Source organism: Pygoscelis adeliae, unplaced genomic scaffold, assembly GCF_000699105.1.
Source record: "Pygoscelis adeliae isolate BGI_AS28 unplaced genomic scaffold, ASM69910v1 Scaffold172, whole genome shotgun sequence".
Taxonomy (NCBI): Eukaryota; Metazoa; Chordata; class Aves; order Sphenisciformes; family Spheniscidae; genus Pygoscelis; species Pygoscelis adeliae.
The window spans coordinates 6,293,230-6,308,043 of record NW_008824338.1 but is presented as its reverse complement, the minus strand read 5'-3'; the positions used below and the strand labels follow the sequence as shown (position 1 = coordinate 6,308,043).

At 37.7% G+C, this 14,814-nt stretch overlaps 1 protein-coding gene across 1 annotated transcript in view; it reads right to left on the bottom strand.

Moving 5' to 3' along the window:
- The window catches only part of GPR126 (G protein-coupled receptor 126), a 106,565-nt gene that overhangs the window by 39,110 nt on the left and 52,641 nt on the right, over window positions 1–14,814 (bottom strand). Inside the window, exons 5-8 of the mRNA XM_009319108.1 lie at window positions 13,692–13,775; window positions 6,410–6,495; window positions 4,965–5,017; window positions 4,831–4,884 (exon numbers count right to left, since the gene is read on the bottom strand). Coding sequence (XP_009317383.1) covers window positions 4,831–4,884; window positions 4,965–5,017; window positions 6,410–6,495; window positions 13,692–13,775 — 277 coding nt within the window. The remainder of the gene's footprint in view (window positions 1–4,830; window positions 4,885–4,964; window positions 5,018–6,409; window positions 6,496–13,691; window positions 13,776–14,814) is intronic.

Below are 14,814 nucleotides of genomic sequence, written 5' to 3'. Positions count from 1 at the left end.
CATGCTTCAGTCACTCAGGAGGAATACCCAAATTCCTCCATCTGTGATGAAGGCTTTCTTTACAGGTCATGGACACAAGATGCCAGCAGGGCACTGTGGAGAAACCTGCTGATTTCTGCTTGGCTCTTTGTTGGTCAGTTTTTCAAGCAGAAATATTACACACAATGTACATGTTATGCGGCAGTTTAAAATGTTGCTCAGCACTGGTCAAGGCTGTCCCTTACTGCCTTCGGTAACACTGAAGTTAAGTCGGGAGGAGTAGAGGTGGGCCAGGTCCCAGTTGTTCCTAAAACCTCACCAGTAGAAACCAGGAAAATTTTAAAAATAGGAATAGGCATCACAGATGTGTTCATTTAAAACAAGAATAGCATCACTATTTCATAACGAATAATTTGAAGTAATCTACAAAGAATGCAAAAGCCTAATACTTTACTTGGTAAAGATACTTAGGACTATAAAAGCAAAATTATGCTGCTTTGATGTTGCTAACTCCTGTCTAAAACTATTACACAATCTAATTAGCTTAAGTTTTATCCAAGTGCATTAAACTTTCCATTAAGCAACAGAGCACCCAAGAACACAGCATGCAGGAGCCTGAATCTGCCTCACTGACACTGGTGGCAAAACACTCACGGACTTCAGAAAATCAGGACTAGGCATGGGCCGCTCTGATTTCCTGCTTTCCTCTCTATTTTCATTCCCAAGAGAAGGGATTTCTGTTTAAGTTTAGTGGTCTTTACACAGATTGCTCCCACCGTGGTTTTTAATTTGGATGAGTTGTTTAACAGTACTAACACTGATGTTGTTTCACATAGTAGAAGCAATTGAACACAGGAAATAGGCCAAAATTATGACAATCAAGTAGTGGAAGTTGGAGCAAGCATAATCTTATTTGTATGTTAAGTGGAGAAAAGGTTATAAATTACTTGGGGCCTGAATTCTCAAAATTGCTTGCAAAATAAGAGAAGAAAGGAGTAGCAGGGGAGCTGAGCTGCTTAATAAAGACCAATTCCCCTACCGAGGCAGCCCTATATAGTCATCTGAGAAGACCTAGGATCAGTAGGACCCTTCTGAGAAAAGCAGCAGCAGTCATAGAAAGTTTTGACAAAGCTGCAGAGTCATAAAAGGCAAAGAATTAATGAAAGAAACAAACACATTTATAATTTGTCTATGTAAAATCCACAAATAGGCTTCACTTTCAAAGGTTTGTGCAAAATAACGGGGGACAAAGAAACAGCTATGTCCACAGCCCATTCTGAACTCCTGTCCACTTCATTTTGAACAGCTGCCCTCTTATTAAGAGATGGAAACAGCATGACCAGAGGAAAAAATTAAACACAGACACAAAGTCAAGTATAGCTGTGACAAAATTCTGTCTATTAAAGTAGTTAATAATCTAACAAAGCATTAGCTTGATCTAACAAAGTATTAGCTTGATATACTGCTGTCATCCAGAGATCTCACGGTATTAGAGGTGCTGATAATAATATGCACTTTTGGACTTGGTATTCTGCTTGTCTCTCTTCACCATATATATAAACACATAATAAGCACAGTGTACTTTGGATTTCTGCGGCTCATAGAACACAGCAATGAAAGAGTAACAATCCACTTCCATATTTTTGTTTTGTTTTGCTCTTCTCCAGAATGCAGTACAGTTTAAAATATTTATTTGGAAAACATCTATTTTTAATGTGCCAAAAAAAGCCAGCTTCCTACCTCCCACTTCCAGCTTCTGTTTCTTCTCTGAATCATTCTCTCTAACGATTCTTCCTCTTTCACTTGCAAGAAGACTAGGTGGGGAGACCGATAACAGAAGTTCCTTGATAGGGTAGCAGTGTGGTAAATAAGGGTTGAAGCAAAGCAAAATGCATAGAAAAGGTTGGGAAAGGTTGTTTTGTTGTTTGGGTTTTTTTTTAACTGTTGTATAAAATACTAATCCAAAAGGTGAGGAAAAAAGATGCCATCTGAATGATAAGAATATGAATTCATGTAAAGAGAAGGAAAACTTCTCAAAGCGCAACTTAAAGAATTATGATAGTGCCTTAGAAATAGGAAGTCTATGATCTTGTGGAAAATTCAGAAAAGAGAGATCAGGTTTAGTGAGTTAGAGTAAGACTAATATGTTCACTTCTGTAAAAGATAAAGTTAAGGCCATGATACTTATGGGTTAGGTCTTAAATTTTAACTGTGGAGTGAAATTCTGTTCAGATGAACGTGAAGGTAAATAGAATAAGTACTTAAAAACTAAGGGAAATAGTGGAATGTCTAAAACTGCAGCAGGCTTATTCTTGACTAACCAAAACGGAGAAACAAGAAAATCTTTGGACAACTATTCACAGAAATAATTTATAGGAATATTGAATTAATAGAAACTGTATGAAATCACACCGTGAGCAAGTTACATACAGGAACTCAGCCATAAAATTTCTGTGGATCACTTGAGTAGTGAGAAATTAACATTACTTCCATCAGGGATTAAAAACTTCCAACCTGTAACCTGCTAATTTTTTATACCCCAAAATGTTACTCTGGTGTTTTGTAGGATTTCCTTAGAATCCTACCCAGGACAAATCCAAGAAAGTGGAAAACCTAACAAAGTATCTTGAAAACAATGATCAGGAAGTAGTAGGAAAAAAAGTTTGCTTTCTGGATCTTCAGAAATTCAACAGATCTCTTCCTTGCAAAATCTAGAAACAGCTCTGTGAACCTCAAAGAACTGAAAACCTGGTGACTAAACCCAGGAACACTGAAGACTACTGGGAAATTAATCCTTCTTTTGTTTCAGAAGGGAAGCAATGTACAACGATAGACATGTACTCAGAAGACCTAAAGCTGGGAGAACACCAACTTTTCCCAAATGTTTCTCCTGTAAGAGGTAAATGATGCATGAAAATATATGCAAGACATGAAAAATACGTGAAAAACCAGCAAAAAACCTAGTGTATATATATTTCTATATATGTATATGTGCATATACTATGTGTAAAAGTGTAACTTTTGTTAGTCACATATTATGTAGCTCAACTAAATTTTTAATTATCCCTGCGTTACCCTAACCGAGTTGCTAGGTTGGGCAGAGTCTTGACTTCTCTTTTTTTTCTTTTCTAAGAAAACTTGCACAGCATAACAATCCTGATTATTTGGAGAACAGTAACATTTTGTGTGACATGATTAGCATTTATACTAAATTATTCAGAATGATGACAAAATGCCATTTGGCCTTGACAAGGCCAAAAAGACTAGTTTCTCATTAGACCAGGCCTCCCTTGAAAAACTTTATGACATATTACGAACATGTAATTCCACTGCCTCTGAAATTACATATGATGAGCAAAGTAAATAGGAACGGGGTTACTTCCCCATAACAGTGATACATTATTAGAAGTAATTTAGTGCCATATTCATTGTATGTCAGAAAGGGAGGGAAAGGAAAGGGAAAGGGAAAGGGAAAAGGAAAGGGAAAGGGAATTACTACAATAATTTCTCCCTCTTCACCTCCTTTTTTTTATAGATCAGGAAGAAGAAACAAAATCCAGAGGACAGGACGGTGGGAAGGTGAGACGAGAAATCATCAGGTATGCAGTCTAGGAGAGAACAGATGCTGACAAGTTGGGCTGCTAGCCTCATAAAAGATGCAGGAATAAGGATGGGGAAAGCTTTACATTCCTCAGCAGTCTTGGATTGTTGGTAAGACCTGAGGCATGGTCTCCACTTAAAAGGTTTTCCTGGCATAACCGTATCATTTAGAAGTGTGAAAAAAAATGCCACCCACATCACTACACCCTACTGTAAAAGTAGGTCAAGCAGCAAAATAGCCCATTCAGAGACTGGGTTTACACTATACCAGTCAAACGGTTTTGCTAATAAAAGCTGTCTTTCTGCTGTGGGTGTGTGGGAAGGAGATAGTACCTTTTACGAATCTTTTCATGTCTCAGTAAACTCTGTAGAAAACTGGAAGCATCAGTAACTACTTCCTGATGGTAAATTGGGAATACTGGGCTATCTCTGAAATTAAAAAGCCCAGCTGTTATCATGGCAGCAGTTATCAAGAGTCAGCAGTTAAAGTCCTTTCCTATGGGACTTTTGCCTACACTGCAAACAGATACATCCCATACTCACTTATTGCCTCTCCTTGCAAGACTAATTAAGTTTTGGTTTCCTCTCCTTAATTTGGTCCTAAGATTCACTACCTCCCCATATATCCCTCAGAAATCAGTCTGCTGCTTTCAAAGAAATCCCCCAAGGCCCAATTTTCAGGGGGTGTGACCCATCTAACTTTCTTTGGCTGCCTTTGAGGCCGTCCCAACTTCAGTGCCTCCAAGCCCAGCAGAAGTCAGGAAATGAGAGCATATGGTAAATAGTTTAACTCACACTAGTTTGGCTTTCAATTCTAGCATGATTTTTCAGTGTTTTGCATCTAGTAAGATGTCTGTTAACTCAAAAGGCTCTGGTTCAAGAGAATAAATGCAGTGACAGTGGACAGACACTAGTGTACCAAAGCCTGTTGCTAAAGAAACCTGGGTGTGCCATACCACGCATATATGACATGTCTATCCAGTTTTGTGACAGATGAAACCCGAGCTCTGAAAAAATGATCTGTTAAGGTTTAGAGCTCAGTATGTTTAAACCAAAACAAACACGATAACCAGTATTAGGTTTCTGAGCACATCCAGAGCACTCAGCTCGCCAGCAGTCATATATTTACAGACTGGCAGCATATGCCCAATAATAGACAACTAATCCAATAATAGACAATAACGCCTGTTGTAAAGCCACTTGTAATAGCAGCCACTGCCTCTACCAAGAAAATGTCTTTAAAAATGTTACCTTTTAATACTTCTTTTTTCTCTTACTCCCTCTTTTATGGAGCCAGGGTGGATGCTATAAAAGAAATAAACATTAATTAGGGTGGGCTAATTCTCAAAAGGAACATAGCATAAACACCTTCCCCCTTCATTTACCTGATATTGACCACATACACAGTGTAATTCCAGTTCTGGAAAGTACGGTTTAGCTGAAAAACAGGAAGACATTGATCACATGAATGGTGAAGTGTTAATGGGGCTCTTTGTTGCCTAAGACAGAGTTAGAATTTCACCCTTCTCCCTGTTGAGAAATCCCCTTCAGTTTTTCAAAGCCAAGAGAACACTCTCCCATTTCAGTGAGGTGATTGTTATATTAGATGTACAACTGGCAGTGAGAGATGTGGACTTTTTTACTGACAGAAAGAAATCTCTAGAAGGTCATGACACAGTGTATAGGTGACTGCACAGGATGCTGAACCTTCCCTTTTCTCCCTCTCTTCTTCATCTTAAATTCTCAGAAACACTTTGATTAGAAAAGATTTACTGATAAAACTACAGGGTCAATTTTCACCTAAAGGTCTACTGCCTTATGATGATCTTTTTTTCACACCTTTGTACTATTTATTCTGAGTGGGGAATAGCTGCTCAGTTTTTCCCTTGGGAGACACTTTTGCATACTCTGCTAGGGCCAAGTGACACCCTTCTAGATTCTTTGGCTCAGGCACCTATGTACTTTGCCTGGCTACTGCTGCTAAGAGAACAACCTTGGCAGGTGTGGATGGCTGCATTTCTGGTTTGTAGACGACTATAGATGGTTTCTCTTCCTTAGCTTCTGAAAGATGAAAGCCTCCAGGTTTATTAAAAGAAAAATAAAGAATAATTGCCATATATTTATGACATCATATTTTCATGTAAGTAGTTGATATAGAGACTACTTACAGATTCTGCGAGTGCCACTACGTGAACTGTCAAAAAGGACAGAGAATATCTGTATTCAGACAGGAGAAACTTTCAGAGGCAGGAACTTCAAGAATCCTCCACCTGGAGGGCCCAGGAAGGAGCTTATGTCTGCTAAAATGGGCTGAAAAACCAGCGGCTACTAGGAACCCCAACAACTGACCTATGGCAGAAGACTTCTGAAGTAGAGAACATTAGGGTAAACTGGAAAAGTGTATTGCCTCACACAAACAAACACTGCCTGTTTTTTTATTATTTCTATCACAATATAGGTTCAAAACCACATTAGTTTTTGGGGAGAAAAATTTTGCTCTATATATAGTGATGTTGGAACTTAGACATCTACCTCTTTCAGTGGACAGTTCTGATTTCTCCATACTTTCCAAAATCTCAACTAGTATCTACATTTCTTAAGAAGCTGGCTGGTATGGTGAAGACATTTCAAAATTTTATCCATAGTGCCTAACTGCCCCAGCTAGACCTGACTTCATTACTGTGTAAATCAATAATAGAAAGATCTTCAGAGAACACACATTAATTTAAGAATTTATTTGGTATTGTCTCTTTTTTTTCCTTTTCAGATTGATAACATCAATGGGGCAGATTCATATATGTAATCACACAGGAAAGAAAACTTAACTTACCCATTCTGCAACCACGTCATGTACTTTCGACACTGTGTTGGAGTTGGAACTAGAGATAGTTATAGATATCCTGTAGAATAGCCCACCTGTCCATTAAAAACAGCATTACAATGTTAGAAACAGAGCAAATTCACTTTTTTAATAATGAGACTTTAGTTTCATGATGAATATAAAGATTGGGCTGAACCCCAGATACAAGGACACCTCCAGCTCTTGTTGGCGTTATGCAAGTTTGGAGTGAACAAGTCCTGCAGGCTTGGGCCCATTCTCACTAGTCCTGTCGAATTAGACAAGAATTCCCTCCCCCTCCATATTTTTAGAGACACTTGAAATGTGACATGGAAACTCACAAACAATGTACATACAAATAGTATTTTGCATATGCCTTTAATGTGGTGTGTAAAAGCAAGATCATGAAAGTGTCATGAATTTAAAAAATATTCATAATTACTGAAGTCTGTAACACAGATAAATTCTGCTCTCTGTCATATTGTTATAATCCAGAATTCAACCACTGCAGATTAGACTTAAAACTTTGTGAGAGCAGGTAAAGCTCATCAACTGAAAGTAAGAAGATAACTGAGGACACAATGAGGTGGGAGAAGGGATATCCAGCTCCTGTTTTCACAGCACAGTCCTTGCTCTCAGGTCTGGTGATGGCCAGATAGTAGAAGAACGCACATTAGCTTTACAAAACCGGCAGCTGAACAAACCATCTTTCAGTCACAAAATGTGTAACACTTGGCTTGGAGCAGTTTCATATTCAGTAAAATTGTTTTGAAATGGCACCAAGTAAATATAAATTCTCTTCAAGCTCATGAGTTGGTAGGCAGCATTACAAGATTTCACATCTAATAAATAACATCAAATCATCTCATAGTTATGCTCTGTGTTAAAAGTTTATACTTTCCACAAGTCAAATTTTTTTCATTAAGCTACTAAAAATCCTGTATGCTTCGGTTGGATAAAATTTCCCAGGATGTGGGGGAGGTTTAAGAGCTTCTGGATCAATTCACTTGCATGTATGTGCACATGTGGCATTGCTTGGTTCAGGGCTGTTACCAAATGAAGTTGTGGGTCTTGATCACAGATACATGTATTTATATAAATCTTATGTAAATCTTACAGAGACACTACGTAGGACAGAACAGGACATGATAACAATTACACAGAAATCCCCTTCTGTCTCTTGATTGTAAAGGAACTGCTCTATCTCAGTCTAAATAAAAGACCTTTTATTCTAGTTATGTACATGTGGAACAAATTTCATCATTTTACAACTTCATAATCATTTTACAAGACCTTGAAATAAAAGTACGTGAAAAAAAATTTGAGGTGAGTATTTTCCAGTTTAATTGTGCACATTGGTTACTATCCTATTCATGAGCTGGCTTGAGTATTGTTCTTTCTTCTCATTATGGAATTGATCATATAGGATCACTGAGATTAGTATGAAAATTCCTCTGCAATAAAATACTAAAGAATCCATTTCTTGCAGGAAGATGGTTTACCAGTCACCTTCTTTGGTAAGCTGTGATAAAATTTTAGATATGAGTAGAATGAACTTGCTTGCTTTTTGATTTATTGTCTTTTTTTCCTCTCTTAACTCAGCAGACACACAAATTTGGTGTGCAGTTGAATCTGAAAATGTATTTTAGTTTCTTATTATTACTGTGATAGTTTTAAATAAAAAAAAGAGAAAAAATAAGTCTTTGGAAGTAGAAAATTGGACTTTGGGCAAGTTGAAAACACTTGCAAGACTTGGATCTTATTTATATGTATATATCTCTGTATATACATATATTCATTTTTATATGTATAATGTACCTTTTATATGTGCTATACAGATACACACATACAGAAAGTGTGCATTATATATACTCTTACACATCCATATATAATCATATATATAATTATAACCTTATTTATATAATTATGTATATGGACAAAATCACCTTAATATAGGAATATGCAAAGTATTTTTAAAATCAAACATAGTAACTACAAACTAGTCAACAGCTTCAAGATCTCCACCAGATGGTGACCCAAAGCGTGTTTTAATAAGGCAAAAAAAGAACAAGAACAAAGAACTAATCTACATTTTTGAACACTCTCAGGAGACTGCAGTGGCAGATAGCGAAAACTAAAAATGATTTCTCACTCTCCAAATTAAACAGTGGAAATCCCACCTCAAAATGTTGAATGAAAAAGAAGTATTTTTATGGGCAGAAAATTGATGAAAAGTAGCCAAAGATAATTTGAAAAAAGAGGAAAAAAGAGCCTGGAAAAACAATTTTCCCCACACCCACCACCAACTACAAAAATATAATGCTCAATGAAAAACCAGGATTGTTGTTTTTTTAATCCTGTTAGGCAAATTATCCAGAAGTTTCTTTTGGAAAATCTTTGCTTTTTGAAAGTTAAATCCTCAAAAATATATGAATACTGTAAATGAAAAACATTCATGCAATCTCAAACAATAAAATGGTATAGAAATATACAGAATACACGGCAAGCCAATATGTTATTCTCACAGTCTCATGAGAGCTATCTTAGAGAAGTACACAAAAATTAGGAATCACACATTAATGACATTTACTATCATTAAGATGTTACAAATTCCCTTCTACTATAATTAAATTACTATTCTAAAATCTTCCCATATGCTAAATGGATCTATATCTAAAGGATGAAAATCAGCTACTTCTATGCTCAGTCTACCAACCGAATATCTAACAGGTAAGATGATCTGGTTTTTTTCTACATCTAACTTAACGGCTTGACATACTGTAGTTGACCTCAGGTCGACACAGGCAGCCCTGCTCAGTGAAGGAATAACATAAACATGATAAAAAGACTGCAGGAGAGCTAGTAAGTTGATTCAGTGGTGGGTAAGGGGTGGTATTTTGGCTTGTCCCAGATGATAAATTGGCCAAGGAATGAACATGTGCAGAAACAGATGACTGATGGTACATTACAGAAGAAACTGGCATTTGGTACTGCATGAAAGAGTGATGGATTGCTGCTCCAGGTGTCATCAGAGTACCGTTCAAGATCTCTTTGGTCTCTTTGTGCTGAATAATAACTCCACTGTATGAAGATGGCAAAGGTATCACATCATTCATTATTGCAGTTCTTGATGATTCCAGAACAGGAAAGAGATTCGCAAAATGTCCATAATCAGCATTTTCAAAATCCAAGGCATGAGTACTAACAATATTCAGGGGAGACATTCCTTCTCTGTGCTTGCTAAAGGATCCATACACCTCCCCTTCCGAATCCCATTCGGAAAGCCTCAATACGTTTGCTGATGTCAGAACAGCAGAATTCCTTATGTCTTCATTATCACCAACGATTTCTTGTTCTACTGCCCATAGAGAGTATCTCAGATTGTCCCCGGGATTTTCAACAGAGTTTTGTCCTGAAACAGTCAGATGACTTCTCACTGTTACTGTTGTTGGCAAGCTTAACTCTGCTACATCCCACTGAGGGATCAGGCTTGGAGAAATTGTATCAAGTTGTTTCTGAAAACTTTGTGGGAGTGGAGGTGTCGAGCAGCTATTAGGAGGTACACTGGCTCTGAATTTTGAGTCTGAATGAAGGAGGTGCCTTAATTCCAAAGACAATGTCATTGGAAGGAAGTCAGAACTCATCGAAATGATGTTTCTTAAAAAACCACCTGCATCTATTTGAACTTTACTTCTTGCTTTATCAATAGTATTTGTTACAGCATTATTTGCTAACAGACTTTGAGTCCGCGGTGATCCATGTGTTCTTGTACTGTTTACTGAACTCTTAACTGGTGTATTGATCAAGAAAGAAGCTTGGTTATCCCTTGAACATGAAGGCTGCGTTCCTGAATGTGTTAGAAGGACAGAAACAGGCTGCTGCCCATTGTTTAGGAAGGTCATGTTGGTTTGATCACTTACTATGTTAGTGCCAATTTGCATGTGCGAACTATCAAGTATAATTAATTTTTCTGTGGAGTTTCCAAGTACCTTATCAAAGGGACTTACCGGTACCTGTACAGAGGGTTGACTCGAAGGTGCTTCCAGGGAAGGGAAAGGAAAATCAAAATAAAATTCACTGTTGGAAGACACGGTTAGGTTTTCAAAGTTCATTGTTGACTGCAACTGTGATATCGTCCTGCCATTACTTTTTGAAATTCTCTTTGGAAGGCCTGGAATAAATGAACTAAAGATTTGTGTTTCCAAAGCTGATGTATGACTAGAGAAGTTCATTTCTTCAGTCCTGTGACCTAATAATCTAATGGCAGATGTTTGTTCAGAGATACTGTCAGACTTAGCAGGTGAACTAATGGATGGCAATCTCTCTGTTGGGGAAGAAAGCAGTTTATTAAATGAGAGCCACCAATTTTCTGATGGCTCCCCAGCAAACACTTGAGATGCTTCTTTCAAATGATAGGAAACAGTCCAGAAACTTGCTGTTAAAGAAGGGGAAATTTCTACATATTTTGTTGGAAAATCCAAGTAACCCGAGTCCCAGGGGTTGCCAACTCTATTTATGTTCTCTGGCTCTAATATGGAAAAAGCAGATTCTTCATTTTGATTACTATCATGAAATGCATCTAAATTGTTCTCCAGTAGTCCATTTCTGAGGGTCTCACTTGGATTTTGAAAATACACTGAATGTTTTAAATAGTGAGACCAGTAATTGCTATTAGATATAAATATGCTGTCACTTTCCAAATATTTGTCAGTCAACGATTGTTGATAAACAGGCAAAGTCGTTACAACATGCTTAAATGCTGAGCTTGTCCAGTCTGTTCCTACCAGAAGCGCTGAAAATGTTAGTAGTTCTCTACTGTGTCTTAGGACTGAATTTGTCAGTTGGATGTCAGGCATAAATTCTGTGTGTGTTTTTTTCATGTTTTGAAAAAAAGTTGTTGGGTTTGCATGTGGAGTCTCCACAGAGGTTAAATTTGTAATGCCTCCTGAATGATGTTGCTTAATGTGTGTAGATTTTCTAAACTGAAATTCACTGTTTGCTGCTAACACAGAAGAAGTTTTCCTATCAGCATTGCCTTCTATCATTTCCAGGAAAAAATCTTCAGGTGCGAAGTCTAGCAAATCTAGCCTACTTTTCTGGAATGATGATTTCTCCTCTGTAGGTGATATAGATAAGATAGAAAGAGAATGATGTCTGTCTTCTTGAATGTCAGAGGTGATATGATGATGAAATACAGTCTCACTCCACCAATTCACAGGCTCCAAGATGTTGCTTACATGCATGAAATTGGTTGTGCGGCTGTTGGAGGACGAAATCCACACGGTTTCTTTTTTGTGTTCGTAAGCAGTGCTGCTGCTGCTAACGGGAGAGCGGAATGCTGACTCAGAGTCAGAACGATCTAGCCCATCTGCCAAAGTCAGTGCTAGCTCTGCATTAGGAGTTCTGTTTTGAAGAAGAGGAACTGCTGCATTCACAGAAGGCTCTGTAACAGCATCTGCTGCATCAGAAGTACCATGAAATGAACTTCTAGAATAATTCAAAATATTTTCATTTGGTAACCGATTCATCACAGCATTATCTAGGCCGTTTTTTTCTGTAAAAGCAGCCAAGGTATCGTTGCCGGTCTCCTCAGAAGCAGCTGATGTGGACACAGTTGGAGGAAACAAGCTGTACGTGTTTTTTCTCTCTGGGTTCTCATCTGCTGAGTTTTTACTGAAATGGAGAGGCCTTTGTTTCACTGGCCAAATAATTGGGGTTGAGATAATTCCTATGGTTTTGACCCCTTCTATCTTAGACTCTCGCTGCCTCTGTGGTCGTGAATGGGAGGATTCAGGTGAATTTCTCTTCATTCTGAAGATAACCGTAGCAGGAAGTCTGAATTCCTGCAGGTCTGTGTGTAGTAAGCCACATAGTTAATGGATTAAAGAAAATATATGCAACCTAACTATCTGTTCTTGGCTGGCTGCTCTTGGTCTAAAAATTAACTTACCAAGCATGGAAAATGATGCCGGTTAGCTGAGTGAAAGTTTCATTTGCTTCTACTGTAAATGAATTTGGCTTATTTTTCTTAGTCTTTCTACTTTCTCTTGGGAGTTCCAAAGCCAAAGAAAGGACTTAATTGTCCAGTTTTTATTCATCCTAACATTAATAAGGCATTCAGTTCCTTCTGTAGTTACAAAAATCAGAATTAACTGCTCATGGTGAACATTGAGTGGCTCCACAAAAGGAAAAAAGCCCGATTTGGAAGAAATTTTCAATATTTTCTTCTTACTTCTACAGTTTAGTAAACTCAAACAGGCTGAATTCAGATAGATTCTTTCACATTGTCTACTGTACTGCCTGATTGCCAATGTACAAGAAATGATCTGCCAAGAGAAAAAATACTCCAGGAATTTTAAATCCTACAGAAACAACTGATGCATTTGGAAAAAAAAAAAACCACAAAAACCCCCCAGATTCTAATTTACATCTGTGGAGCACACTAAAAAAATAAATCTTTACAAAAAATATCTTTAGGCCTCAGATGAAAATTGCAGAAATCTATCTCTGTGTTATTAATAATGTTTAACAACTATCTTTAACAAACTAATAAATATTTTAGCAGCACCTCACAAAATGATGCTCAGTCTCCAGGAGATAGTGATATCATAGAATTTGAAAAAACCTCAAAAGAAATCCCTGCTTTTTTCCTGTGCTACTAATAGGCTCATTTACTACCTTATTTTTTCCCTTAATCTTTCTAATGAAAAGTAAACGATATCCGATACTGTCAACATTTTCCCTAGTAAAGTCTGATCCAGCTCTTCTTTAAGTCAGTGGAAAGATTCCTGTTGACTCAGTGGAAGTGGCTTTGCTCCATAGGAACGATTCCACTTGGCTCCTGCGGCCGACCAGTGAGGAACAGGCAATCCCAGCATACTACCACCCTGGCTGCACAGGCGGCAGCCGCACAATGCCTCAATCTGCAGCCTTAAAACATTTAAATAGCATGGTTCTTTTCGGACCCTTTTTAAAAATCCTTCTCCCTTCCCTTGTTCTTTGCATGGGTAAATGCAACGGATGACACAAAGTGAGTCCCTTTTGTACAAAAGCCAGGTAGACATGATACAAATAAACACCGAGTTTGGTTCTGTTCTCATTTACACCATTCTTACATGGTCCAGTGAAGTTACTGCTGATTTATTTCAGTGTAAATGAGAGCAGAACTGAGACATGACCCTTGACATTATGATACTATGAAAAACACACCTTAAAATACAATAAATTTTCTCTAGACACAGTGCAAGGAAAAATGTAACACAGGATTTCTTACCATTGTTTGGCTTATCGTTTCTATTAGTATCGGGCATGTTAGTGGTGACAGTGGGTGGTGTAGGAGTAGTAGCATTTACAGTAGCTGGTAATAAAGATGAGAAAGAGGTGAACTTGAATGAAATATGAATGTTAATAAGGTAAGACAAAATGGGAACAATGCATGACAATGTAAAATGAAATCATCTACACATAATGCCATAAATGTTAAATAAACACATTATTTTTTCTGCACAAAGTGATGAATAGAAATGAACTAAGGTCCCAATCCTGCAATCTTTACTTTCACTGACTTCAGTGGGCGTTTTGCCAGTGTAAGGTTTGCAAGATCAGTCCTGTACTGCTTTCGTAAACTCAAAATCCTCTTATGAGAGTTTCAGATCCAAACAGCTGTACAAAGACCAGAAAACAGATCTTATAAGTTCTAAGATGCATGCACTTAGAATATTGCTTGTGAAAAGAATAGTTGTCCCTACTCAGGGACTGAAGATGACAAACAAATGCGAAACGCTCATGTAAGGATCCAATTAACTCCATTGGACTCCATACAATGAAGAGAATTGAAATGAGACTTGGAATAATTGAAGTGGAATATATATTTTGAAAGCTTCATGTAGGATCTCAGCTGTACTGTTCCCACTGACACTAACAGGAGTCACCCCACACAACCCTGGCAAATGTTTCCCAGGAGAACCAGCTAGAACACTTTTCAAAATCAGAGTGAGGAGCCAAAACTGCAAATTTCCCCCCCAGCGGACTGGGAGGGTATACATGCTAGAGGAATTCTAAGATCATGCCACTAAATAGCTTGGAAAATAATTTAATTTTATCTAGTAACTCCCAGGGAATGCAAATCCACTCACTGACAGATTTCTTTTTTCTTGAAAGTTCTTTTTAAAATCTGAAGGTTGGTGCAGTATAACCTCACAGTGTTACATGGCTTTTGCAGATTTTGACCAAGAACCAACCTGGAGAGGTTAAGCAATTGTATTTTAGGCAAGAAATTGCACTTCTGATTTTTTGCAAGGTCGTTTTAGCTAACCTTTTGAGTCTGAAAGTCATAAACTCAGGTCTCAGCTTAGGGAGCAAGTTCATGTTCAGGTTCAGTGAAACAAGAAACTTAG